Raw genomic sequence first — 27,647 nt, 5'->3', positions numbered from 1 at the left:
GCATTCAATTTCAGTATCAGTACATCCTTATATTGATCTGAGTGCCTGGGATCAGCACCCATAATGAATAATGAAGCTTATGATCCCAAGGCACCCTCATGAAATACTGCTATTTGGAATTTGCTACTGCTATAAGCAGAAATTGTGGAGATACTTGTTGTGATAGATATTTTGTGATAAATTTGTGTTCTATATGTTATAAACTATAAACTGCATTACAAGCAGAGGGTTTCCACCAAGATGTGAAAACCCTCCTGTTTGCCAAGACTGATTTGCAATCGTAGAGACTCCAGACAACAGCAGGGTGAAGCCCAGATTAGCAACCAAAAGGAATGGTCAAGAAGGAGATGTCCCATCCATCAAGGAAGAGCCACCTGCCTCCTCCGGTGATTAACACATGATACCAATCTAGAAGAGACTCAGAAATGTCACCATCAGCATCCAAATACTGATTTCTCAGAACCTCATTCAGGCGTCCAACTCTGCCGGGAGGAAGCATTCAGGACCAAGTGGCCAGAGAAAGAAAACACATGAATATGTGTAATAAATCACCAAGCCAAATTCAGTAAATCAAAATTTAGAATTTTATTTTGAGACTTAAATCACAGTCTCCGGTAGCCACAATTAAAAGGGACAGTGTCGAATCCCGGGATTTCGGCACTGGGTGAACGTGGTAACAGACTCTGTCAGCCTGTCATCCCCTCTGTTCACAAATTGGGTCCAATACTGCTGGTTTTTATACAGTCTTCCACTGAGAGTGGACCGAGACCGTAAGTCTCCCCCTCCGTGGCAGCTTTATTAGATATTCATGTTCAGGTCCGGGGTCCGTTGAATGGATTCTCAAGGTGGAACAATGCCGTGATTGCCGTGTCCGGAGGAGATCTGGAAATGTTAAATCGATCTGATCTAATCATTCGATCATTAGCGCGTCCATCTCCCATTTTCTGCTAGTGGTGCCTTGTTACCCTGGTTTTTCTGAGTTTCTTTATTAGCCTTTTGATTTTCATAAATGGAGTCAGATCTTTTAGTTACTGTAGAATATTAGAGCAGTTCTTCTACCTTTCCCACAGAAGTAATATAAACAAATCCTTTGTTTTTCATTCTTTGTCCTTTGTTTGCATATTTCTAACCTGAAAACAATTGTAACTGACAATTCGTCTGGCCACTGAGGCTGAGAGGTGGAAACCCCAAAAAGCCAATCTTCTGCTAGACCCACAAATGTATAAAAGTAAAAGAATAAACAAAGGGGTGTCTTCTCTCCACCCTTTCAGCTGGAAGCTGGATCAGAAGAACCTCTGCAGAAATCTCTTATCTTCGTGTGATTTCTTTGTGTTTCACAGTGACAGTGCCTTTCTGTAGGTTTGTCCTGAAGCGATTCCCGGCAGAAATTACTTCTTTCTCTCGACCCTCGTGTCCCTCCATGCTGTTTTAGTCTTAGTTAACCCTAAACATACCTTTAGGTTTACCGATCTCAACTTAGACTGAAAGCAGGTCAGTTTTACATTGCATATTATTACATTTCATCGTAGAGTAATTACACTTCACAACACGAATTAACTTTAGGTCATATATCACAATATGTATTTCAGATACGATCTAACAATAAAACTGCCTCAGGGGAGAAAATCTGTATAAAACCTGACCACTGGATCTAGGCAATCGTGAATGGGGGAGGACTGGTTCATTCGTGACTGTCTCTACGTTCACCCAACTTCGATAACCCGGGATCGAGGTTGTCTCTTTTATTGTGGATATTTCAGAATGTTATTATTTTTAAAATGGCAAAATAAAATTACTTTATATTAAATTGGCTACTGATTTGTCCATAACATTGTGAATTCCAGGCCTGGGTCTCAAAATATATTCCAGTTGTTATAAGGAACTTGTTCTGTTCCTAAGCTATAATACCGGCTCGAAGAGGTATTTGTTGCATGTATAAGTTGCCGTTAATGTGTAGCTAGACTTATTCCTTCCTAGAATAAGTATTAAGATTCGTGGATTTGGCAGGGCGCGTGGCAAAGATCACCAACCACCTCACAAAACAATGAACCTGCTTCTGATCTGACATGTACAGCATTGCCTGAAAGCCAAACTTGAACCTGAAACCCTCAGCTGAAGAGAGAAAACAACTGATTCAACCTTCTATCCACCCCAAGTAGTTCAAAGACCCTGTTTGAGACTCATGACACAGAGTTCAGTAAAAATCCCACTCCCCACACCACTCATCCTCCACTCCTGCTGGGTCGGACTCTTCTTGCCAAAGGTATTCAGCGGAGTGAGAGACATCTGTACAATGACAGTTCTCAGAAAACTGCTGTTATCAGGGGAAAGAAAGCAACAAAGAAAAGGAAAGGGGGAGGTCACAAAATTGTTCATGGGCGTCTTTTAAACAAAGGAGCTTAATTTATCTTTTTGAGTAGTTTATACAAATGGCAATCAACCAGAGGCACACAGAGACTTGGCAGGTTTATGGAGAGGGACACACAGACACAGCAGGCATTCATGAGAACATCACAAACTTACTTTGGACATGGCCTTGTTTGATAATTCTAGAAAGGCTTTTTCCAGCCCTAAAACACACATGTCCAGAAATAGATTTTATCTAGTATTTTTATTTTCCTCCCTGGCCTGACACTCATAAAGTTCTAAAATTCAATTCCAATCTCCCTTCTTCAGCTGTGACAACAATAGCATTCAGTGCAGCAGGACAACAGAGCTGAGCAGGCTATTCCTTCCCATGGCCCCAGGACAGCAGCACTCTCTTAAGTGGGGGAGTACTGTTGGAGTCCAGGGCATTCCTTTGGCTGCCCTGGAGGGTCAGAGACCTGGACAGGGGGGTCTGGGACCTCAGCCCAGAGCCCAGAGGGACATTGGCTTTGATCTCAGTCCATGGGAAAGGCTTCCTGCACTGCGGGAGGGATTGCAGGCCACAAGAGTGTGAAAGATAGTAGTTTAGCTTATCACAGGGTGAGAAAACAGTAGGTTTGGGTTTTTAGTATTGAAGTGAATGGGGGCAAGATGGAGGATTTGGGGCATTGTCTCCTGTTGCTTCTTTCTTCTTCCCTCACTCCATTTCAGCAATGACGGTGGCGCAAAGTAGTTTAAAGAGATTGGGTCAAAGTAGAAATGACCTGTTTAGTATAAGTGATAGGCATTGGCAAGTAATGATAAATAAAGAATACGTAGCAATTAGTATAAAAGATAAGGACAGCCCAGCTAGGGAGGAGTCGGAGTCGGAGTTGGAGTCGAGGAGTCACCAGATGCCTGAGCAGCTGCAAAGACCTTTGTGGGGCACTGAGAAAATTGTAAGATAAGAAAAAATAAACGAAGCATGCAATCTTGAAAAATCAGAACCTGAAGACTCCATCTCTTTCTTCCGGTTGGCACAGAGCTGTGCAGAGGGCGAAAGACTCTAAAACCACCTGAATCTCGGGGAAAGCCCCCAACAGAGTACAGGACAGAAGGTCTCACTGATGATGTTTGATTTCTGTGACCCTGTAAACAGCTGCTTTTTCTTGACTTAGTACAGTCACTGTAAATGGCAATACTGCAAAATGCATTTATTGATATATGAATCATTAGCAAGTGGCTCTGAGGATGGGTAACATGATCTGGAGGCTGTCAGTAAGGGGTCACAGGACCTGAGCTGAGGTACTGTGGTACTCTTGGGGACACACAGCACTGTGGTTGCCTGCTGGGCTCCAAAGCTGGATACGGGATGCAGCTGGGTGAGTGCAAAGGCTGTCAGCCACTCCTGCAAAGGATGGCTGGGGTCTGAAGCTCCACAATATTTAGCTGCTCCCCTCCAGTCTCCCAGAACTACTGCAACTGAGGCTGTTTCCAAGCCCTCCTATGTCCCAGTGACTCCGTTTACCTCAATGCACTTAATTGCCACTTTTTTTCTGACCTTGGATTATTTCCGTGGAGGTGTTTCTACTGCTGGACTGCGGGAGGCAGTATCTGGCCAGTGCTGAGTACATGGAGAGAGTGTTCCCCCGACCTTTGGGGCAGCAACCTGGCCTGCAGCCCCTACTGAGCTGTAGGGGCAGTGCTGGGGGCTGCACCATTTCCTCACACTCCTGTTCTTCAGGCCATGCAGAGCCACAGGGACACTTCCCCAGGACCCCCTTGCAGCAAGAGGCACTCTGATTACAATGATCACTTTACAGCCATCAGGCCAAAAAATTGGGAAAATGTGGGTTATTTCTGGTTTCACACACATACTCAGGGACCCAGAGCTCTGGCACTGAGACCTGGATGGAGCTGATGAGTTTTGAAAGAGAAAGGAAAGCTTTCAATGCACCTTGAGGATAGCAAAGAATGCCACCCTGCTGCCTGATGAAGTTGCTCATGCTTTCTCCTCACTTCTCTTTCTGGTGCTCTGTTTCTCTTCCGCATTTCATCTTCTACTTCCTTGCCTCTCCTTGCTGCTTTTACAGCTGCTCATCCCGTGTTCTCTCCCACCACATACCCCACTTGTCTTTGCCTGTGCTCAGCTGTGCCTTGTGCTGCTGCCAGTGGGGTGCTTCTGATAGGGGCAGCTGGCCTTGCTCCTGGACATAGCAACCACCCTCACATCACACATTGTTGTTGATTGCTGGTTTTGGGGATTTCCCTCTCAGTCATACTAGCTATTCCAGGCACAGTGAGAGCCCAGACCACAGGGCAGAGTGCATTACCCGTGCTCCCCAAAAGCTGCCACCCAAAAGCCCTGCACAGGGGATGTGCCTGTACTCAGTGAGAAAATGCTTGCTAAGCTTATGATAGAAAATGCTTTTTGTCAAAGTGCCTGAAAAATGTGGGCTCACTAAAACTTTGTCTTACATAGAAAGTAATCTAAAATAATTTTTGGAAGTATCCAGAATGTTCCTAGTTGAATATCAGTTTATATCCCCAACAGTGCACTGCAGCACTCACTTACAGATACCAACCCTCATCCAGAGCTGCTGCACCCCCCAGACATGCTGGAGAGAAGCAGGGTAGCTGTGTGTATACATACACACCCATTGCTGATTCCTCTGTGGTGACAGTCTATTGAAATGCCAAAAGTCTAGCTGTTTGGATCCTACACTGCTGGAGGTATGGGAGGGGGGTTATGGATTTAGGCTGACATCACTTCTCTATTTATGTCCACAAGGAATGCATGCACATGTATCTGGACCTTCCTAAACATTTCTGCAAATACCTTTGTAAATCAATGTCATTTCAGCCAGCCAGACAGGAAGATCAATACTCACTATCACTCAGTGTCCTGAACAGCATTGATCCCCCTCATACCTGCACAATAGGGACTAAAAGCCAACTATTATGTGTGGTAGCTGTTAAAAGCTGTCTTTCAAGCCATATGTTTTAAGGACGCACATGTGCAATTGTACTGATCTGAAGGATTAAGGGATAACTTGGTGAATATATACCTTTCCCCTAGACACTGAGAGTGGATGAGATAGCAGGTTGTAACCTACTGTCACTTCTGTTACCTGGGAGGGTGCTTCCAGACCAACAGCATTAGTGAGAAATAGCATCAGGATGAAGAACAGATGGAGAAACCTGTTGTCCTAGGTTACAATGTAAGATGTGCCCAAAGTATGTATTCTATCACCATCCACATGAGCTGTTGGAACTAGGTTGGGCAGTGTTTCCCTTGCCCCCTCCCTCTGGACTATCTTCTGTTAATGGCCCATCAATGCCCTGCTGCATGACTCATAGATAACTCCCTCCAGGAGCTATCTCTGTTTAATGGGCAATCAAGGACCCATTGCAAGACTGATAAAATGATATCAGCCCATTGTGAGATACTCCGCCCAGGGGGAGGAGCCAAGCATTCCCACCTGGATATAATCTGGGATTTGGGACAGCACAGGCAGCCTTACCCACTGGATTCCCAGAGGACGAGAGCTACCAGACCTTTCTACGGGAACACTGCTTCAACAAGACCGCTTCATCTGGACAGCTACCACCACAGTGTCAGGTTGTATTCTGACTCTGTCAGTGATCTTTTGTACTATTGCATGTGTTTTATTTTATTTTACCTTTTTTTTTTTTTTTTTTTTTTTCTTTCCTACTAAATTGGTTTTTTCTGACTTGGAGTGTCTTGCTGGTTTTGCCTTCAAGCCAGCACACCTGTCAGATAATTTTTTTCAACATGGGAGTAATAGCTGCTGTGGGATGACCCACCAGCAAAATCAGACCTGTTTCTGCAGGTAAGAACCTGCCTGTACAGGTGACCTCAGCACAGAGCAGGGAGAAGAAAACCAGCTTTTTCAAACTGGTGTGTTTGACCCTTAATTATTGGTCACCTTGCAGAAAGGACATTATAAATAGAAAAAAAAAAATCTATATACTCATTAAAAATTGTACAGTCCTTTTCACATTGAAGCTGCTTTTACTGCTACTTAGGGAACTTTACTGTCTTAAAGCTAGGGAAATTAAATTTCTCTGCAGCTAGGTGTGAAGTACTGAATATCAACATTTTAAGTGCTTATGCCCTCCTTGGGAACTTTATCCACAGTTTTTCCAGTCAGTTGTACATAGCTTCTGAAACTGTAAGCGATGAGCTCACTGTACAGAGACTGGGTAGCGTTTCTTGGTGTGTGTTGCATAGCCAAGAGTAGGGGAAACCAGGGTGGCTTTCTCTAGCCTCCAACAGCAGTGTGAAGCTGTATGGAAAAGGTAAGGAAGAGCTTTTCAGGGACAGTACTGAAAGCACAGCCTCTCAGCATCCCTCACTTTTTATTCACGGGGCTGATCTTGACCAAACTTCCCCATTGCCAAACCAATACAATCAGTACATAATGTCAATCTGACTGTTTGAGGAGCAACCAGAGCAGGGCGTATAAGGTGTCACCAGTGCACGTATCGGGTGTCAAATGAGCTGAACGTGACCATGCGTTCTTTGGGTCCCAGGAGTGGGGCTTGGAGGCTGCGATGAAGGGACAGTCTCCCCAGCACACATACTCTGCATACAAACTACATTTTGGGTTTTCTGTACCAATGGTTTGCAGGGAATCTCAGAACAGCAATGTGGATTTTTCCCCAGCTTGATCGGCTGAGCCCTGTGGGGATTCTTGATCTAACACCCACCAGACAGGGAGCTGCTCTGCATCCTGAGACCACTCTTCCTGCAGGAAACAAGAGGGGACCCCTCTGGCCTCATCAAGCCCCACTGTGTGCCATGGAAGCCCTGGAGCTGGTTGCTCAATCTCTATTCTCAGGCAGCCACTGCAGGCTGGGCTGGGGGTGAAAGGCAGCATGTCTGGGCATCAGATGTGGACCCAAATGACTCCAAGGGATCAGCAGAGAGACAGATACTTTTATCATCTGAACCAGTGGTAATGATCCCCTTTTTGACTAGTCTGTGTCTTTCTGAGCTCAGGTGACCTTGGGGCCTACAAAGAAAAACTCTCTGCCAAGGCAGCCCACAAATTATCTGCATACTGTGTATATAGGTATTTTTCTATTTTTGAAGCTTCTGCCTGACAGGATCACTTGCTGCCCTGTGCTGCTTGGATTAGAAGAGACAGCTGGCAACTGCTCCCTGCTGGCTTTCTTACTGCCATTCGTGCACTTACTGATCTCCCTCAAGCCACCCCCTCTCATCTTCAAACACAAGAGCCCTCCTGGATTTATTGGTTTCTGGTGCAGAGGTCTTTCAGTGCCTTTGATTATCCTCACTGATAATGCACTGGTGCATCAGGAGCTTTTTAACATCTTTTCCAGTTCTGCTGTAGCTTTCTGGATGTGGGGAGAAACACACAGCATCCAGATTAGAAAACATCTGCCCCTAAAATCAATGTGTCTGTTCACTGCAATATTACTGGTGCCCATTGGTCACGTACAGAGCAGAAAGCAGGATGCATCCAGGAGGGGCAGACAGATATTCAATCCCATTAAATCCCAATAAATAAATGATGCACTGCCTAGCAGAGCAATCTGGGCTATCGGGTGTCCTTTCATAAGAAGGGAGTGTAAAGCCTTCTGTCCTGCTGGGAGAAGGTCCCCCTGCAAACCACATTAACATCCTGGGAGGTATCACCAGCCACTGTGTGTCACTGCTGGGCTCTGATGGGAAACTTGGCCTCTCCCTTCCCATACCTCCCTAATTTCTCTAGATGAGTTCCAATTTTTTCAGGACATTGATGAAATATTGTGACACAAATCAGGATATTTGTTTTCTAATTAGGAAACCACCCATTACGCCACTATTTTTCAACATATGCTGTATGGACTGTGTAGAGAAGAAAAGCCATCCTCTTCTGTATAGTGGGATAAACTGAGAAACACAATCCATGACAAGAGAGGAAGGAAACTGACTTACTTTTTACTAGATATCTCTTTTCTGGAAGTGCTTGTTTGTAAGACCTCAGCAACTGATTCTTCTAGGGATCTGTGCCAGGATTGCCTCCTGGATGCTATTAAAGTTGTCCACAGAAGATGAAAACTGATTTTGTAGATAAAAGAAAACTGAGCTGGACTGAACTACTCCAGGACACCCATCTGTTTGTGAACCTTTTGGAAAGCTGGAAAGGAACTTTGTCTATGTGCAGACTTGACGTTGTCTGTGCGAATGGTCCATCTGGGTATTTGAAGCTAACACTCCTCCAACAAGCTGCTCCATGATGAGCAGAGTCAGCAGTGGCTGTTAACCATGCTTCTCTCCCTGTATAATTCCCCTGGTGCTTCCCAATGTGATTGACCTCTCCTTGAAATCCTTCTGCAGAGAAAGCATTTACTCCCTTTCCCTTCCCTGTCTGGTTGTTTTTCCCCAGATATGTTATCCTTGAGATTGCCAGCCCTTTGCAAAGTGTGATTATGTTTGGCCACTGGGTTCAAGCGTTATTACAGGGAGATGATAGGCAGCACAATTGCCTAAGTCCCAGCTTCAGGAGAAACAAGGATAAAAATCCTGAGAGAACAAAAAGGGGAAAAATAACCTCATTTAAGAAGCCTCCATGCACTCAGTGGTTAAAAGCAGAGCCTTCCCAGGCAACTTCCACTTAAAGAAGTGGAAGAACAGCCCTGCACTGCAGACAGAGTTATCACATGAAGCTAGACCTTCAGATGCTGTGCTAACAGATAGATTATCTGCATACCAGCTAATAATCTGCAAAAGAAAAGGGCCTAATGATTATTCACAACATAGAGACTCTAAAAAAATTTGGTGCCTCTGATGTGGATTTTGTAGTGCAAAAGAATGGGAGCCATATCACTCAGTGGGACCTCAATTTCAAAGGGGCCAAATCTCTCCCAGGTTTCAATGGGCAGATCAGCTGCATGGAGGAGTTTCATTTGTAGCTGCACATGCAAATCCCTGTACTTTATTTACCTCACCGAACCCAAGCCCACCAGCACTCAGCCTCTGCATATGGGTGTGTGTGCCTGTGTAGATGCCAATGCACCATACAGTCCTACACCAGAGATGTAAATTCTGGTTTACTTCTGCCAGGAACTAGCTCCTCTCAGGGGGATTCAGGTCTCCTCAGAATGGATGGGTTTGTTTTCTCAGTGCAGTAAATGTGAGACTGGAACCAGGGTCCAGAAGACCAGAGCGTTTCCACAGGTGAGCTCAACTTCTCAGTGACTGACATTTTGGGAGGTAGGTATCTCTATTTTCACACAAGAAAAAAGGGCAGAAGGTCTCAGGTTTCTTCTGATACAGGATGAAAAATAATTTTTTCCGTGCAACTGATTCTTGCTTTGAGGCCTTAGAGCCTCTTTCTTCAGTGATGCCTTTTAGAGCACTTAATGTATTAAACTAAGGCTTTCTAAAGGAATGAAATACCACCCCAGATAGTCTTAGAGCTCCTAACTGGCAACCTAAGCAAGCCAGCATTATTTATAAATGAAAGCAAAGTAATTGATAGCAGCAATACAGACTTGGTATTCAGTTTCTCGGTCTGAAATTTCTGGCGTTGCTGTACTCAGCACTGCAACTCAAAGCTGGCTGCCACAGGGTATTTAGTGATGTAATAAGCAATATTAATTTTATTTTCATTGAGTATTTGCCATCTATTTGTGTAGTATGCTTGCAGTACTTAGGGATTTGAGGTATTTTTGCTCTTCCAGAGAAGTCATGCTCCAGTCTTTCTTGCTGGTTTCCCAACTTCCAGACCAGTCTCTTACATGGCAGATGTTTGCCAGTTTTTCCCCTTTCATGATCTGTAATATGAACAGAGGGATTTATTATCTCTTTCATTTATTCCTTTACTCTGCTCCAGACTCCAAGTGATGGCCTAATGATTTTCCTGGCAAGAAGAGCTGTCTGTCTCCTAGGATTCTAAAAGAGAAATGTATTTACTTCCACAACTTTAGGGCAGTTCCTGTCTGGTTGCATGGAAGGTTGATGTGAGGGGTTTTAGAAGACAATGACTGCACATATGAAGTGTTTCGTAAGAATGCATTCCATAACCTGCGGCATGCAATGCTTGCACTATGCCAGAGCCTCTGGAACACAGTTCAAAATCATCTGTGGGCTGGCAGCCACCACTACAGTTTGTATTTGCCCTGTTGAGCACAGGCAGGGCAATGATTCCCATTTTGTAGCTCACAGCAGCTTTGCTGTTGGGCCTGCCCAGCCATTTGAAGGCTGCCACCACGTGAAGGTCGTGCTGGTTCAGAAGCTTCATCCGCTGTCACCAGTGCCTCTGGAGCTGCCTCTGCTCCTGGCCAGTGCTGGATTGCAACAAAGTCAGTTCCAGGAAAGAGATGAGCAGCACTATCATGAAGAGAGATGAGCAGCACTACCAAAATCCCCCAAACAATCTGTTGCAGTCAAAGGCAATAGGAAATCATTCATGGCCTTGAGGCAGGTCAGTCGCAATTATAGAGGAGCAACACAGAAGACGAAAAGCAGATAAGGGAAGAGATGGAGCACAATGAGAAGCAGTTAATAATCAGACAGAAGGTACAATTAGGAGTGACTGTTTTGTGATGCCAAGTGGAGGAAGGGAGATAATTCAATTCATGTTGTACTGCCAGAGCACCACAACACTCTGCCTTCCATTTATTTAGACAGCAGGAGAGCACCACAAAATACACATCATCATTATAGAAAGAAGCACTCATTTCTCTCTTATTCACTGTGCAATTAATTAAAAAGTTATCTTTTATCTGTAAAGTTACTGTAAGGTTGGGGTCAATTTACGTCTTGCTGAAAGCACAGTTGCAATTTGGGGAGTTAAAGCAACAGAGCATTTATTACCTGTCTCCCACATGCCTCTTCCTAAATCATTCCTCTAGCATTCTCCTTCCCCACCAAGGTCTTGTCTTGGCCTCTTGTCCCATATGACACTTGTACCTCATGTCTGTGGCTGCCCCCACACATGTACACCCTAAACATCTCAGAGGGTGTTCAGCCGTTTGTGTTATGTGCTCTGAGCTGAAATTCAGGCGTCCCTCTTTGGCCAAAAAGCACTCACAGGCAGCATGACTGCTTCAGCCACATTTCCAGATGAGAAAATCAAAATTGAAACCTCTTGAGTAAGCGGCACCAAGTCAAGATTTTCGTGTCCTATTTCCTTTCTTTCCATCTGTGTTTATCCTTGGATTTAGGCTTTCTAAAGCAGACTCTGGTCCTTTTATCCCCACATGAGAAATCCATGCATGTTGGGTGCTGCATGTACAGCATGTAAGCAGCAGACTAATTCTGTGTGAAAAGAAGTTTCCACAAACAGCTGGCACAAATAGATAGATGAAGGGGTAATATTTAGATTAAAGACCTGATATCCTTGCTTGGTAGGGGAAATGTAGGATGCTGTGCAGCAGAACATTTTTAATAGAATTTAAAAATTGTCTTATAAATCAACAGAAGAAGCAAAACATGTAACAAAATAGTCTAAGAAGGAATTTTTGCATTTTAAATGCTTCATGGTTTTGTTTATGTCCACTATAGTTGAAAGGGCAATAAAAAGGAAGACGTAGAAGTCCAAAGCAGAGCTGAACACCCAAATGCATGCACATGAACTTGCTCATAATTAAAAGTCTCTGAAGGCTGGGTTAGATTAAGCCTTGCTGTCAGCAGGTGGTCACAATCTCCCAGACTGATGAAGGCAGTTTTGCTCTAATGTATGGAAGTCCTCTAGATTTATAAGGATTCTGTTGCAATTAACAGTATTGAATGTTTATGTTCAGAAAGAGCAACATAAATAAATCTGAATGTTTTATATTTTTATCTGACTTCTTCCAAAATCTGTTTACATTATAGCGGGAACCTTGGTCTCATCACTTGTTTTATTCCTATAGCTCACACTGCTTTAATGTAATTTTTCAAATTAAGTGGTGTTTTTCCCAGTGAGCTGGAAAGGCCCCATGGTTATCTTAGATAACAATTACATACATGAGCAAGTCAGGAATCTGATATACACATAAAATTTAAACTCTGGTTCAAATCATAGTAAACCGGGTGTTTCCTCATGAGCTGAAGATTCTTCATATTCTGTCCAAATTTAATTCAGACCTCTGAAAGAGAGACAATTCAAGGACTTTTATGCAGAGCATATGGAGTTACACCTTCCCCCATGGCATTTCAAATGCTGAGCACACTGAGGGGGGACAATGTAGAGTGGTTTATATCCCCCAATGTAGTTTCAGTACCAATCCTTAAGCTGATTGGTACTGATCTCCTCACCCTAAAAGACAATGGCATTTCACACTGAGTACTCAAGACCATCTTAAAATGGCCAAAGGAACAGAAGGAATTTGTCTTTTTAGGTTGGATTTTGCGGTCACTGCTTCAGATGTAACATAGAAACATCTCAAATTGGAAGGAACCAGTAAGGATCACCAACTGCAGCTCCCTGCTCCTTGCAAGACTGCCTAAAACCAAGCCATATAAACAAGAACAGATGTTGCTTAATCTCCGGTAGGCTTCCTGCTTTAACTACTGGGCAGCCTGTTCCAGGACCTGATCACCCTCTCAGTGAAGAACATTTTCCTAATCTGAACTTCCCTGACAGCTTCGTTCAATTTCCTTGTGTCCTACAGTTAAGAAGCAGAGAGAGAAGAGCAGCACCTCCTCCTCTACAGATGCCCTTGAGAAGCTTTGGAGTGTGACGAGGTGGCCTGGTCTCCTCCCAGCTGAACAAACCAAGTGACCTCAGCCACTCCTCCTGAATCTGGCACTCAAGGCTGCTCATCACTCTGTCACCGAGACACACAAAGCAGTCACACGCAGACAAGAGATTTTCGCAGGGCAGAGGTCCTTCCGATCCAGCTCAAACCTGAGACAGGGCGGAGAGAGCCTCTTTGTTTTATTTCTTACTTTTTATACATTTGTGGGTCTAGCAGAAGATTGGCTTCTGGGGTTTTTCACCCCTCAGCCAAGTGGCTAAACCAACTGTCAGTTACAATTGTTTTCAGGTTAGAAATATGCAAACAAAGGACAGAGAATGAAAAACAAAGGATTTGTTTATGTTACATCTGTGGGAAAAAGGTAGAACTGCTCTTAATATTGTACAATAACTAAAAAGATCTGACTCCATTTATGAAAATCAAAAAGGCTATAAAAAACACAAAAAACCAAGGTAACAGTCACCCTCCTCTGGATATACTCTAATATTTCTCCTCTCTTGTACTACAAATGAATGAAAATGGGGCTGATTTTCTGCCTAGAGATGCTTGTGCCAGAGACATGTTCCAAAGGCATCCAGGAGAGAGAAGCTCTTGTATTTCTGTACCTCACCACAGCCAAGGGTTACTGAGGACCTGAATCAATGTGTGCCTGCTGCTGATGGTAAGGACAAGCCATTGCCTTGTTACTCTCAAGTATCTTCTCATAACATGGTAAGTATAAGATCTGAGGAAATAATTACCAGCAGCTTGCAGAGAGATTTTCCTATGTGCTGATATGAAATAATTTTCACATTAATGCCACAGTTTATGAGTGACTTCTGTTGGTGTCCCAGTTTAGTTGTCTCTGAGTGTGTTCATGAGACCTGTGTTCACTCTGAACCCTGAACACCATCAATACCTCCCTTATTTTGTTCTGACCTGTGTGAAGTTCTGGTTTCCAAAGCTTTAGGCTTACCTAATTTCATTTTGCTAATCTCAAGTGTGCCAAATTCTGACATCATGTACAAAAGCTCTAGTATAGAGAAAGGGCCAGAATCAAAATCTTGAATTATCCTAAATGTACTGTCAGAATAGAGAGCCTTTGGAACTGATGCCACTTCCCTGATGCATGCCATCACACTTAGCAGGAACTTGGATGGAAAGGAAATGAAAAATAAAAGCAGGCTTGGTTTAGGACATAAATTCTCTCTAGTCACTAAAAAGTGACATTGGAAATGTGCATCTTCGACCTATGATCAGGAAGGGCTCCAGGAACAAGAGCCAAGTGAATTGGTAAACTTGGTTATTACAAAAGGAGTTGTACTGAGAGAAGAATGCCTTTAACTTGAAAGAACCTAAATCTAAATTTAACAGTGAAATGAACGCCCTTTTGAAAGTTTTATGGAAGGACAAAACCCATACATGGTCTGTGAGGCAAAAGGAATGTCCCATTTATCATGGTATCTGTTGACTACACACAGTCACCTCATCTCCAAATACAATCTATGTTTTCCTTTAGAAGTCTATGAAATCAAGCATGAATCTGGGTCCATTTGCACGTTTATGTTTGCAGACATTTCAGTGTATCCAGCCCCCACAATTTCACCTGTCACTCTACTTTTACTCCACCCACATTTCAGTGACTTTTCACTAACACTGAAAAAACATCATAAGGAAACTTATTTCCTGCTCACATTCTATTCTTCTGATGCATCTGCTTTCATACATCCGTAGGCAAAGGATCCCTCTTGTTTTGTTACCCAGTGCTGTTGTTTGCTTGCTGAGGAGGAATAGAACAGAACAGCCAGCTAAAAGGGGGCTCCCTTCAGCGGCTGCATGTGGGGAGTCCACAGCTCCTCCCATGCCACAGCATTTTATCACATTTTGAGCTGACCCTCCCACTCCCCATGCAGAGCTTTATTCCAGGGTAGCAGAAAGTTCTCCACAGAGACCAAGCAAGACTGAAGAGCTTTGATTTTGTCCTGCTCCCTCAGGAGCACCTTCTTCACTTCTGACAAAATACATCTGCAAACTTGAGGGCTCCATCTGTGGGGGTGCACAAACAGGAAATAAGTCTTCTTACTAAGGATGCAAGCCTTGCAAATACCAGTCTAACTCTTGGTCATTTTAATCCAGTCTCAACATCCACTCATGGCTTAGATCTTCTCAGCTTAGAGAGGTTTCTCTTGGTTTCTTGTGCATGCTGTCCTGTCCTGTTGAAAATACTGGGGTTTTTTTTGGTCTAACCACATAAGGTACAGGGACTCTGCTGCTTAAGTGATAGCTCTGTGGTCAGGAGAAGTGTCTACGACTGACCCAAAGGAAACAAAAAAATTAGGGGCAGAGGAAACAGAAGTGATAAATGCTTCCTAAACTGAATTTATTTCTATTATTAGCATCAAAATATGATAATTTCACAGAATACTTTGGACAATGAGGTCAAAAGGAAATAGAGGAAGACATGTAACTTGTTCCACGTAACCACTCTGAATATGAGGGCCTCAGAGCTGTAAAAAAAAAAAAGGATGAGGAAGGGCCAGGGTAGGAGAACACTATTAAAACTCTCCAAATAAAAATTTCTGCTATGCTTTTCTCCTTTGTGAAACACTTTGGGCTGCAATGGCTCCACATCATTTGTCTTCTTGTATGTATAAACATCCATGGCAACAAGCCATAGTCCATCTCCTGGACAGTTAAATCTCCTTGGCAGCAAGTCATGGTCCACCAGCTACTTTTAACTATTTTTTTCTTTATTGACAACATAGCATTTTACAAAGCAAAGTACATGTAAGTCTCTGAACTGCTGCTGAAACTGTCTTAGCCCTGATGGTAGAAAATGCATTTTAAAACCTGTCACCCTTTCTAATTTCAACCCTACATCTCCTTTTCATCTCCATAAGCAGCCCATGTCACCATATGCACCATTAATTCTGTCTTTTCAAATCGAGCATAAGAAATACACCAGGCTGTAGCCCTCCCTTTGTGCTGCCAAAATGAACCAAGCCAGGCATTGGGAAGACAGAGTGCTGACATTTTAACTTTTAATGGAAGAATTTCTTTCTCACAGAAAGTATCAGCAGGGAATGGAGGATAATCCTCCCTTTTAAAAGTAAAAGCCAAGTTCCTGAGCTGTTTTTGAGCCAGCATGGATACAGCCACAAGTGGGGTGGTGTAGAGGTGACTCTTACAGGGCTGAAGGCACAGCTGGGCTAAAGCGGTGGCCACTGTAGGTCACTGCTCTAGCTGAGCAACCTTGGATCTGAAACTCAGAGCCCACCTGCTGTTTGCATGTCCTGTCCTGCCACCAGCTAAATTCCAGTGATTCATCTCATTCACTGCCTTATTCTGTCAAGCAGCCAGGAATCCTCATCCCCGCCAGCACGACCCAATGCCCTGCAGGAGAACCCAGCCTCCAAGTTCAGGTTTTATGGTCTTCCTTCTGTTACACCTTCACATCTTTATTAAACCCTAAATACAAGCACAATTTTAAGAATTGGCAAGCTGCTCCTCTCATGTGTGAAAGAAATGCTGAAGCTGTGATGTTTTCAATGGATGTGAGTGCTGTGAAAATGCTGAAACACTGGACTGCAGCAAGAGCCTGACATCTTATTCCCCTCTAAATAGGTAGGTGGTTCCTAAGGATCCTCTGGGAGGAAGGAAGAGACTCACTCAACATTACTGGGATACCTCTCCAAGGCTGGCAGATTTTCTTCTAGAACAAACTTCAAAGTTGAACCACCTGTCTCTGCTCACCCTCTGCCTCTTCTCTCTTCTTCCCAGCTGAGCTACCCTACCACATTCTACAGACTTCGCTGTTCTCCTTACCAAGACGTTTTGGATTCAGAGGAAACTGCAGTGCATTTCAGAATATGGCAGAATAATTCCATATTTCATTGTCCAGAGTTTATGAAGAGTACGGTGAGTTCCTGAAGTTAAAGGAGTTCATCAGTGAAACAATTAGGAGATCAGTTTGACAAATGTTGAGGTACATTTCAGCTCTTGAGGGATTGTCAGTGTGGAACTTGGCTCTTGACTCTCCTCATTTTCCATTAAATTTGTGAAACTGCCTGTCAAGGGAAAGGAGAACTTCGTAAGTGAGACTTTAAAACCAACCAAGCAAAGCTTCTCGGAATATACGGAGGGAACAACCTTGCCTGGATGGGATAAGTGAGAGGCAAGGAGCTCTTTTCCCTCATTGAGACTGTGCTACACATTGTCCTTGACTTTGTGTCACTACAGCAGCCATGGGTGGAGGGCACCTAACTAAATAAGGCACCAACTGGCATGAGAAAATGTAAAGAGTGTCTCACTTACTTCTGGGCTTCAAAAAACTGATTTTGAAGGGATAAAATAATTCACTGTGCTACCAAAGGAATTTTTAAAGCTCCTTTGAGCTAGGAAAAATAATTAATCAAACTTTATGTTAACTATTTAGAAGTGTAATTGAAATTATGCTTGTTATAAAAATTTCATTACTGCATCTGCATTCCAGATTGATTTACTCTTTTGGTAATGGCATAGTTTTGCAATTTAAGAGGCATTTTCCAGAGGAGTTTCTTTATGCATTTCAAAAATTGAGAATCTGTTCCTGTTTGGACTGTGTATAAATAATTCTGTGTAGACATTTCTACCCATATACAAATTAATGTAACTATTCACAATACCAACCAAGTTTTTTTGGTTTTTTTTTTCCCTTCAGTCATGCTACTGACGTGTTAATGTTGGTACCTTTCAAACACACCTTTATTAATCATGTTGCAGAGGTACATATGCAACTTATATAAACTTAGGCTCTATCAGTGTGACAAGATTTCAAAAACAGGTACTTCTTTGAAAACCCTTTCTTTACTTTAGTTTTCAGAGATTTGTTGTCTTAATATAGTTATGAGCTACAGCACAAGAATGCTCTCCAGTACATTATCCACACTTTTTATTATCCAGCTTTATTAAAAAAATAAATCACACAATAACTTTTGGTATCATGTAGCAATTATTTGCTTGTTGTTTTGTTGGGATGTTTTTGCAAGGGCAATGTACCTGTCCTCAGGTATATTCTCCTATGACTTTAAATATACCTGACATTTAGCTTGACTTTTATCTTGCTCTTTTCAGTTTGCCTCTTGGTCCCGCTGGGGTATCCCATGTCTTCACACAGCACACATGGACCTCCTAGTCACAACATGTTGTGAATGCTAAAAGTTTACAGCATTCTGACTATTCAGTCAAAAACTGACTGCACAAATTAATGGGTAAAGAGTTTTCTGAACGCAATTAAAGAATTTAAGCCTGTTTTTGACAAACATATACCACAAATGAATGTCATTCACTTATTTCTGATGCCTCTGAACAATGCCATAAATAGCTTTACCTTTTCAAGTCCCTTTTGAAGAACTTAGTCAGAGTCTTTTAAATCTTGTACTAATAAAACACACCCTGAATACTGACTGGCACCAGGAAGCAAAATTTTTTAAGAGAATTGCCCAGAAATTGTCTTTTATTAGCCATATTTTGGTCAAATAGTCAGTGGCCATTTATCTCAACCTCAAAGATACTTCTGTTGCTCCTTTCAATTCCTGCATGATTCCCTTATACTGCTTAGCTGAACTAAAGCAATGCGCTTCTCAAGGGACTGTACCAGTAACCACGCCAATAAATACTATTTATGTACTAGGAACCAAGGAAATTTACTTGCCTGGCTGTCATGACACTGGGCACGTCAGCTTATTAAACATCCTGAATTTCACCTCAGCAGTGACTGGCTTACCTTTCTGCTGGGCATTCAAACAGTGAGAGGAGGAGACAGTTCCCAGACTTTTTGAGGAATACAGTAAGTAGTCCAAATACTGTGGTGTAGAGTTAAGTGTACTGGGGGCATTTAAGCTGCTTCACCCTGGTAGTCTCTGTGATTGATTTCAGATTTCTTTACAGAGAAATGCTGTAAGTTACAGTAGTACAGAAGAGATGAAATAAGTAGCTGGAGAGTCATACCTGTCAAGGGTCCTGGAAGATGGAAAGTGCTAAGGTGCTGTCTGGTATTGTTCAGTATGGTCACTGATAGCCTTGGATATAAAGTACATTGAATTAGCAGAGAACATAAAACTGGGAGAAACTGTTGAGTATTTTGGAGGAATTGTGTTGTTAAACAGACCTATAATTCAAAATTATTTTGAAAAATAATTGTTTTGGTTGTGGAGTCTCCCACACTGGAGATATTCAAGAACTGTTTGGATGCAATCCTGTGCAATGTGTTCTAGAATGACCCTGCTTGAGCAGGAAGGTTGGACCAGGTGATCCACTGTGTTTCCTTCCAACCTGTGATTCTGTGAATATTGCCCGGTCCTTGCGCATCACCCTTGAAGAAAGATGTGTCCCACAAAGTGTGTGATGACACAGAGGCTAGAGGGAAGTGAAGGGAATGTCTGCTAGCCTGGAAAACATGACCTGAAAAGAAAGACCAAAGAGATTGATCATCTTCAAAATAAAGAAGAAAATGCTTGAGGAACACACAGGATCGAAATCTCACGAGTGACCAACCACAGTTCCAAAGAATGCACTACCATAGTGATGGCCTGTAGGAAAAAAGGCAAAAATCCATCAAACATGGAGTGTGCCACAATAAAGGAGGAGAAGATATCAAGGACATGATGGAGGCCTTCAAGCTTAGGACTGACAAGGCACTTTTTGGGTGAGAATGCAAACGTTATCTGGACAAATTTACCACAAACACACATATTACAAGAACTCTTAATAGCCCTTGCCAGCCTAACCTTGGAGTGTGGGAACTCCTTTTGGGCACAAATCTAGCAAATTATTTAATTTTGACATTTGAACTAGGTACATGGGCCAGGCATCTGAGAAACAAAGATCTTAAGAATACTAATTAAGGAAATTCAGGTCCAAGTTACACATCAAAATGGTGAAAAAAACCACAAATTTTTGGCTTTGGAGACATTCAGCAACATAAATATAAAAAGAAGCGCTATCACTATACATAACGCACCCAGAACGCACCTGTTGAGCATATTCCCATTGGTATCACGTAGTGATACATAGATCCTTCCTCAATTTCACTGAAGTGGGGTGGGGGGACTCCAGAATTACAGCAAAAGCTCACACTGTTAGTTTTTAAGTATGTAAGCTCCATTTCAACACATTTTTAACACGCTAGTATGCTCCTGCTCCCACCACCCTCAGTAACAGCAGTTGTGATTGCTGTAATAGAATTGTGCCTGGGAGCTTTGTGATGGCCACACACACACTCCCTAAACCCAACAACATCGGTGATCTTGCCTCCAGACTGGTCCTTGTGGTGCCCCTCCGGTGGCCTGCCTTTATCTTGGCTTCTCATTTTCAATCGCCGTACCTGACGTCAACCCATACTTGGCAGCTGACCTCTCCGTGCCAAGACTTTTCCTCTAAAGGGCCCTATTAATGTGTAGGCATCCAGACAGATTTGCTTCCCTGCAATGCTTATGCTTGAGGAATCACTTACCTTATCAGACATCTTGGTAGTCTGACATGATCTAGCTTTGATGAACCAAAAAGTAGCTGAACCCATTTTTCACTTACCTCTGAGAATTTTCTCAGTCAAATTAACAGGGAATGGAATTGCTGTTCCTCTCCATCCCTCTGCCTTTTTAGAAGACAAGTTTCCTGTTCTCCAAGAGTCTCCAATAACAGCACTTCAACCCCAAATTCACTGATTTATCAAAAGTGTTGCTCAGGACTTGACACCATAGATACCAATTTTTTTCAACATTTGGGGTGCGATTTTCCAGGACCTGTCACAGGAAGCAGCCTAACTTATGCTTTCATTTCACATCTGCTAATATAATCTTTTACATTATCTTGCTTACTTTATGCTCTCTGTAAATACCCTCACCTTAATTTTTCCTTTTCATTGAAAACTGTGGCAATGTATTTATTCAGTATTTGGAACAGCCTTCATCTCATCCGTGGCATTTAGTCACCACTTATCTTGCTTCTTTGAATCACTTCTATTTCAGTAGCTGAAGAATCCTTTGTTATCTGTTAACTTTTTGTTTGCAATGTCTGGTTCAGATAGATTTTATCCATTCTTTTTCTCTGATTCTGCAGTTTCCAACCCAGCAAACTGTACTCCTACAATTTCCTGTAGGTTGATTCATTTTCAGGTAGTTACTTACCCACTAGCTCCACAATTATTCTTGATCTTTTCCAATCTCTTTTATGGGATGTAAGTGCTATACAGGATTTTCCATTTTGGATTTAAAGTAAGTCCATGATTCTTCCACGCTCAAGTGCTAGGTCCATGCAGCCTCACCAACCAGTTTTCATAGTTTCTTAGTGTTTGCCCTCTGATACCAGGAATGTAGGATATTCTTGTAGATCTATTATTGGTTCTCAAGAAATTTGCAGTCAATAATGTTAGTCATCCATCAAAGGTTATTTTCTAGAATCAAATTATTTTTTAAAGGATTTATAATATCCTTATATTTTATTGAAAAGAATTATAGAACAGCTTCCCTTTAGGCTGTTGAGCCTGATTAGTGACTGCTGGTAAATAAAAGCCTTACTGCCCATCAGACTCGATAATACATGTTCTGTATGGTCTTTGTCTTGCAGCTCTCTAGGGAATTGAAATCTTCCCAACATTGCTGTTATTTATTGTGGATGAAATCTTCTATTCATAGCCATCCCCAAACATGAGAGTCTTTATCAGATTTTGGGGCATTTGTATCATTCTTATCCACATTCAAACAAATTTCTTATTTGTACCATCACCATCTCTGTTTTCTCAATCTATTGCTTCATTGATTTCTATTAAAAACTAGTAATTAATAGTACAAATACTACCTCTACCATATTTTTTCTCCTTTCTTCTACCTCTTCAGGTTAGAGGATGCAAAGAGAAAAAATGGGTTTGTGTTTAGCCTTAGCTCCTGGCTTACTTATCTTCATAGACTACAGGAGTAGCACCTGAGAAAGTTCTGTCTTTCCATCTAACCATTTCCTGGGGAAATCTGCTGAAGACTGAAGAACTTAAATACATATATACATGTACATTTAGAGGTTGGAACAGAAGAAAAACAAGAATGCTAAGTAGAGTTGTGCTTTTTGCAAGTAGGAGAACACAACATAAGCAAAACCCTTGGCAGCCTATCAAAAACATTTTCCATAAAAAAAGTTTATTATGTTCTCTGTTAGAGGGAAGTCAGGCAAAAGGAACAGTCGACACCAAAACAGCACAGTGCCTTTGGCTGTTTCTTCTCAGTTGTTGCTGGACTCTTTTGTGGGCAGAAGTCACACAAGCCTGCAGTCAGCAGCACTAGAAGCAACAGCTGGCAGTTCCTGGGAAGCAGCAGGTCAAGAGTCAGGATCTGCAGAAGTAATAAAAATTGAGACAGCAAGGTTGAGAAACTGATAGACACGAAGTAAGAAAAAGAACAGCCCTGCAGCATCTCTTGGCTACTGACATTTCCCGTCTTAGCCTACATCTGCCTTAACCCATGTCTCTGAGATGCCAGCTTTTGTAATTTAATTAGTATTTCTGGTTGCTGTTGCATTTTATTTCTGGTTTTTATGTAACTATATTTTTTAAGGGAAGAAGAAAGCTAGAAAGAAAGTTTGGGACAATTCTGATCTCCACCAGGCGTCAAATCGGCCAAGAAGAAATCCAGAAGTGACGCCAAGGCAGAGACCCGGGTAGGACGTGTAACGAATTAAGCGGCTGGCGGCCGCACGAGCAAAGACGGGGTCCGCGCTTCCCCCGAAGGCGGCAGGAGCGGCACGGGAGCCGCGGCGAGTGGGGCAGGTGCGGTGTGCGGCCGGGTCCCTCCGCGGGGAGCGGGGCAGGTGCGGTGTGCGGCCGGGTCCCTCCGCGGGGAGCGGGGCAGGTGCGGATGTGCGGCCGGGTCCCTCCGCGGGGAGCGGGGCAGGTGCGGTGTGCGGCCGGGTCCCTCCGGGGCAGGTGCGGTGTGCGGCCCGGTCCCTCCGCGGGGAGCGGGGCAGGTGCGGTGTGCGGCCGGGTCCCTCCGGGGCAGGTGCGGTGTGCGGCCGGGTCCCTCCGGGGCAGGTGCGGTGTGCGGCCCGGTCCCTCCGGGGCAGGTGCGGTGTGCGGCCGGGTCCCTCCGCGGGGAGCGGGGCAGAAGCGGTGTGCGGCCGCGTCCCTCCGCGGGGAGCGGGGCAGGTGCGGTGTGCGGCCGGGTCCCTCCGGGGCAGGTGCGGCGTGCGGCCGGGTCCCTCCGCGGGGAGCGGGGCAGGTGCGGTGTGCGGCCGGGTCCCTCCGGGGCAGGTGCGGTGTGCGGCCGGGTCCCCCCGCGGCGGGGGCAGCGCCGCTCGCCCCGCCCCGGCCCCGCCTTGCCCCGCGGGGCGGACCCGCCGCACCGACCCGCCGCGCCCCGGGCAGCGCCGGCGGCGCCGAGCCGAGCGGGGCGAGGAGCCCGCGGGAGATGATGGCCCCGCCGCCCGCCCCCGCCGTGTCGGGCCCGCTGGCCGTGCTGGACCCCACAGGTGAGCCCGGCACCTGCCCCGCCGGGTGCGTGAGCCCCGGGGATGCGGCGGGGCTGGACGGCCGGGCTGCCCCGGAGCTTCGGGCAGCGGGACGGGCGGGGGCCGTGCCCGGGCTGTGCCCCGCTGAGGGGCGGCGCAGGGGGCTCAGCCCGCGATCGCCGGCGCGGTGCGCGCTGCCGCTCGACCTCTCTCTAGTCGAGGTGTTTAAAAACACCGGTTCTTCTTGAGAGCTTTCAGCTGCGCTTGGTGAATCCCTGAGCTGCAGGTTTGACATGCGGAGGAATAGCTCGGTTCGGGACGCGGGTAGGAAATGAACGTAAGAGCCGTCGCGCTGGCCGGTGGCCGCGCTGGAGCAGGCGGAGATGCCCGCAGGTGCGGGGCGGGCTGGGGACAGGTGTCGGGGTAGTTTGCTTCCCCCCGGGTCTCCTAATTGAACGGCTTGCGTTTACACTTGCGTCCTGAAATACGAGCACGCAGGCAAAAGGGAGGTCAAGTATTTCCTTATTCCAGGGAAATTTGTTGAAGTTTAGAAAATACAGGACTTACTGCTGGGAATTACTTTGTGTAGCTTTTGAAAGCATAAGCAGAGACTTTGCTATGCAGTCAAGGATCTTAACAGCTGAATGAAAAATGGATCTTAATTTTTGTCTTAAACCTGGAAGGCAAAATGTGTTGTTGTTGAAAATGTGGCCGTGGACGATGTGCTGTAACTTAGAAACATTTTCAGGTAGTCATCAGAAAAAGAAGAATCGGTATGCCAGCTTTAAATTAGTGATTAGCTGCTCACTAAATTATTTATTGGTGAAACAATTGCTGCCAAAACAATGAGGTCATAGTGATACTGCATGGTATCACTTACTATAGCCATACTACATAGTATATGTGGGATTGCTTTTTCATTTTGTCCAGCATGGATATTTTGTAGTAGAATTGTAAACTGTTTCCCATGGTCTTGAATGTATAATGCACTCGTAGAACCTTACTCAACAAATTAATAAGAAAGGTAAGAGATGGGCCTGATAAAAGCCGCTGTCTTGTGGCTTGAAATGAATGCTGTTGCATCTGGTTTAATTAGTTCAGCACTCTGGACAAGTCAAGCATTTAATCAGAAAAGGGAATGTAATCACCAACTGCAGGTGTGAGTATCTCTCTTAAGCATCTCAATCCGTCACATTTGATTTTGGGAGGCAATGTAGGATTAATTCAATTTCACTGGCATGAAACAGTCTTTAAAATACACGAAACTGTAGCTGAGAAAGAGATAGCACTCTCACACACGAGTGAGTGTTGCAGTAATTAAAAATTTGTAATCTAGCTCCAAAAATCTCCTAAAAATTTTCTCAATAGCAGCAAAACAGTGGATACCTTTGATACTAAGGTTTGTCTGTGATGAATTTCCACTTAAATTATCTTATTCTGTGTGCTTAATGCCACTCCCTGAAACATGTCACAATTTTTAGTAGTATCCATTACATAATAAAAATGTACTATTTTTTTTCCTGTTACAAAAGTTTCCTCCTTTTTCTCATAGTAAGATGCTCATAAACATTGAACTGGGGCACTATTTGGAAGAAGTGTTTCCATTTTGGTCACCAGAACTAAATCAAAGAAGAAGGTATGGAATTATGTAGGGCTAATGTTCAGCAAATGTGACTATAATCCCAGCTAATTGCTATATCCTACAGCGACTTTTTTCCTCACCAGAAATTATGCCACATTTTTTAACTTTATGATGTCTGAAGACAGATTTTAAAAGAAGTCGTGAAGTTAGCAAAGTATAGTTTCCTTGGTCTAAATGCAGGCTCTTTTTAGTTCAGTTGCAGAATGAATGGAGGTATTCCAAGGTGGAGAGATGCTGTTTCATTCTATTCTTTCTTCCCCTTGGCTCCTGGGCACATTCTGAGCCATGGACATGTTTCCTCATTAATTAGTTCATTCTCCTTTTAAACTCACTCTTTGCTTTGTTCAAATTCAAACCCTACTATTCATCATTAGACCCACCACTTTGCAATCTCATACATACCCTCCTCACAAAACCATTCATTTTTCCATAGTCTTCCTACAAATTTAATTTAACCCCCACCCACTGCAAACAGACCATTGTAATACAATTTTGTTTTCTGCAGCTGATGAACAGACAGAAGTTTTTTCTGAGGGCAGCAGAGTGTGGTCTTCAGCAGGCACTTTTTCTTTTTGCACTCTGGAGGGTGATCTCAATTTCCCTCCTCACAGGCCTTTCTCTGTCCCAAGCAGGCACCAGTCTGGTGTCTCTCTTCCTTGTCCTGGAAGGAACAGGGGCACCTTCTCACCTTCCATTGTGGAAGCAGGGCTCAAGCAGATACTTTTCCTGCAAATGTTAACTGAGCAAAGCAGGGAGTGTTTCTGTGACTGTTCCTTTTTGTGCACAATTTAGGTCTGCGTCAGGCATTGCGCATGCCAGTGATGTAGAAGTTCTGTTACCTCTCTAATTTATCTGTAGTGCCTATTTCTGCAGTTAATACTGCAAAAAACTCAGTGCACAAAACTCAATCAATACTTCACTGGCCAAAACTGCTGAAGAATATTGCCAATAGATGTTAACAGCATTTTCACACCCTCTACTGACACCGGACTCAAGCTAATGCTAATAGGGATATGACAAGGTTTCTTCCTACAAGCTTGGGTTTTGGTGTGCTAAATATAAGAATTTTAAGTTATAATTATAATTGCATTAAGGTCCAGACTAGTTGTTTAATAATATTTATACCAAAGCATTGTTAAGGAAGTCAAAGGTAATAAATATCAAAATGATTCTGAGAGTTACTTCAGTACTAAAAATTGGAAAGCGAATAGCCTCCATTAACTGTTTCCTGCACTCCAGGAACATCAGTGGTGGAAGAAAAAACAGGCTACAAATATTGACTGCAACGTTTCCTCTGCTCTTAATTTAACTGCTATTCTTGTATATAGCCAGCCTTCAGTCCAAGCTGTGCCACAGAGTGTCAGGGAAGAAAGCTGGGCTAGGCACACTGTCTGAGCTGGAGACAGGGCTTCTCAGTCTGGCATTGGGTTTTGGCTGGCAGGTACATTAAAAACAGATCCAAATAAACTGCATGGCAACTGCTACAAACAGCAGTAAACAAAGGCTTGAAATATCTTAGGACCCAACGTGACTGAAATTGCAAAAGGAAGCTAATAGTAGGAACCCTTTTCAGCTGTAACTTCTGAAGATATTAAGCTGCTTTGCAAATATTATATAGGCTCCCAGTATGCTGGTGGCTTACATGCACGTAATTACACATACTTTGATTTGTGTTCCTATGTCCCTTTAGAGTACGTCTACATTGCAGCTGCAGTTTCGTATCAGTGGATATGAGCACACGTACCCAACCCACTTTTAGTCTAGCTGTCTTGACTATCATAAAACCATAGAAGAATTCAGGTAGGAAGGTACCTCAGTTGCAATTCCAACCTCCTGCTCAAAGCTGGGTTAACTATGAGGTCAGGCCTGGCTGCTCAGTGCATTTTCTGCTTGAATCTTGAAATCCTCCAAAACTGGAGAGGGCACATGTTCTTTGGGCAACATTTGTTCCAATGTTTGACTGTCCTAATGTTGATGTATTTTCTCCTTATACTCAGTCTGAAACACTTTTTTGTATTTCAGTTTGTCTGCAGTCTTTTTTCCTCCTGCTGTGCACCATTATGGAAAGCCAGAGTCTGTTCTCTTGACAACAACTCAAAGGAATTGGAAGACTGCAACTAGCCCTGCCAAAAATCATCTCATCTCCAGGCTGAGCAAGGCCTGTTCCCTCAGCCTCTTCTCATACAGAGAGTACCAGCCATTTACCTTCTTTGCAGTCCTCTGTTGAATTCATTGCAGTTAATTGATGAATTTCCCTATACTGGGGGCCCAAAACTGAGTGTAATATTTTGTGGTCTAAAAAGTGCTGAATAGATGGGTGTAGTTGCTCCTCTGATCTACTAGTGATGCTCCTGTTAGTACAGCCCAGGATTCTATTGCTAGGGCACACTGCTGGCTCATGATCAGCTCACCAGCTACCAATACCCCAGGTCCTTTCCACCAGAGCTGCTTTGCAGCCTGGCAGTCCCTTACCTGTGTCATTGCAATGCAT

The 27,647-nt window shown here is 43.7% G+C and overlaps 1 protein-coding gene across 2 annotated transcripts in view; it reads left to right on the top strand.

Annotated features, from left to right (window-relative positions):
* Nucleotides 1-23,446: 23,446 nt before the first annotated feature.
* TMEM255B (transmembrane protein 255B) overlaps nucleotides 23,447-27,647 on the top strand; it is a 66,880-nt gene continuing 62,679 nt past the window's right edge. For both annotated transcript variants that reach the window (XM_040055831.2, XM_040055830.2), the window contains exon 1: nucleotides 23,447-23,535. In XM_040055831.2, coding sequence (XP_039911765.1) covers nucleotides 23,475-23,535 — 61 coding nt within the window. In that variant the 5' untranslated portion in view covers nucleotides 23,447-23,474. The remainder of the gene's footprint in view (nucleotides 23,536-27,647) is intronic.

This window comes from Hirundo rustica, chromosome 2 (genome assembly GCF_015227805.2).
Source record: "Hirundo rustica isolate bHirRus1 chromosome 2, bHirRus1.pri.v3, whole genome shotgun sequence".
Classification (NCBI taxonomy): domain Eukaryota; kingdom Metazoa; phylum Chordata; class Aves; order Passeriformes; family Hirundinidae; genus Hirundo; species Hirundo rustica.
Note: the sequence above shows the minus strand (reverse complement) of the source record. Positions and strands in the feature narration are given on the sequence as shown.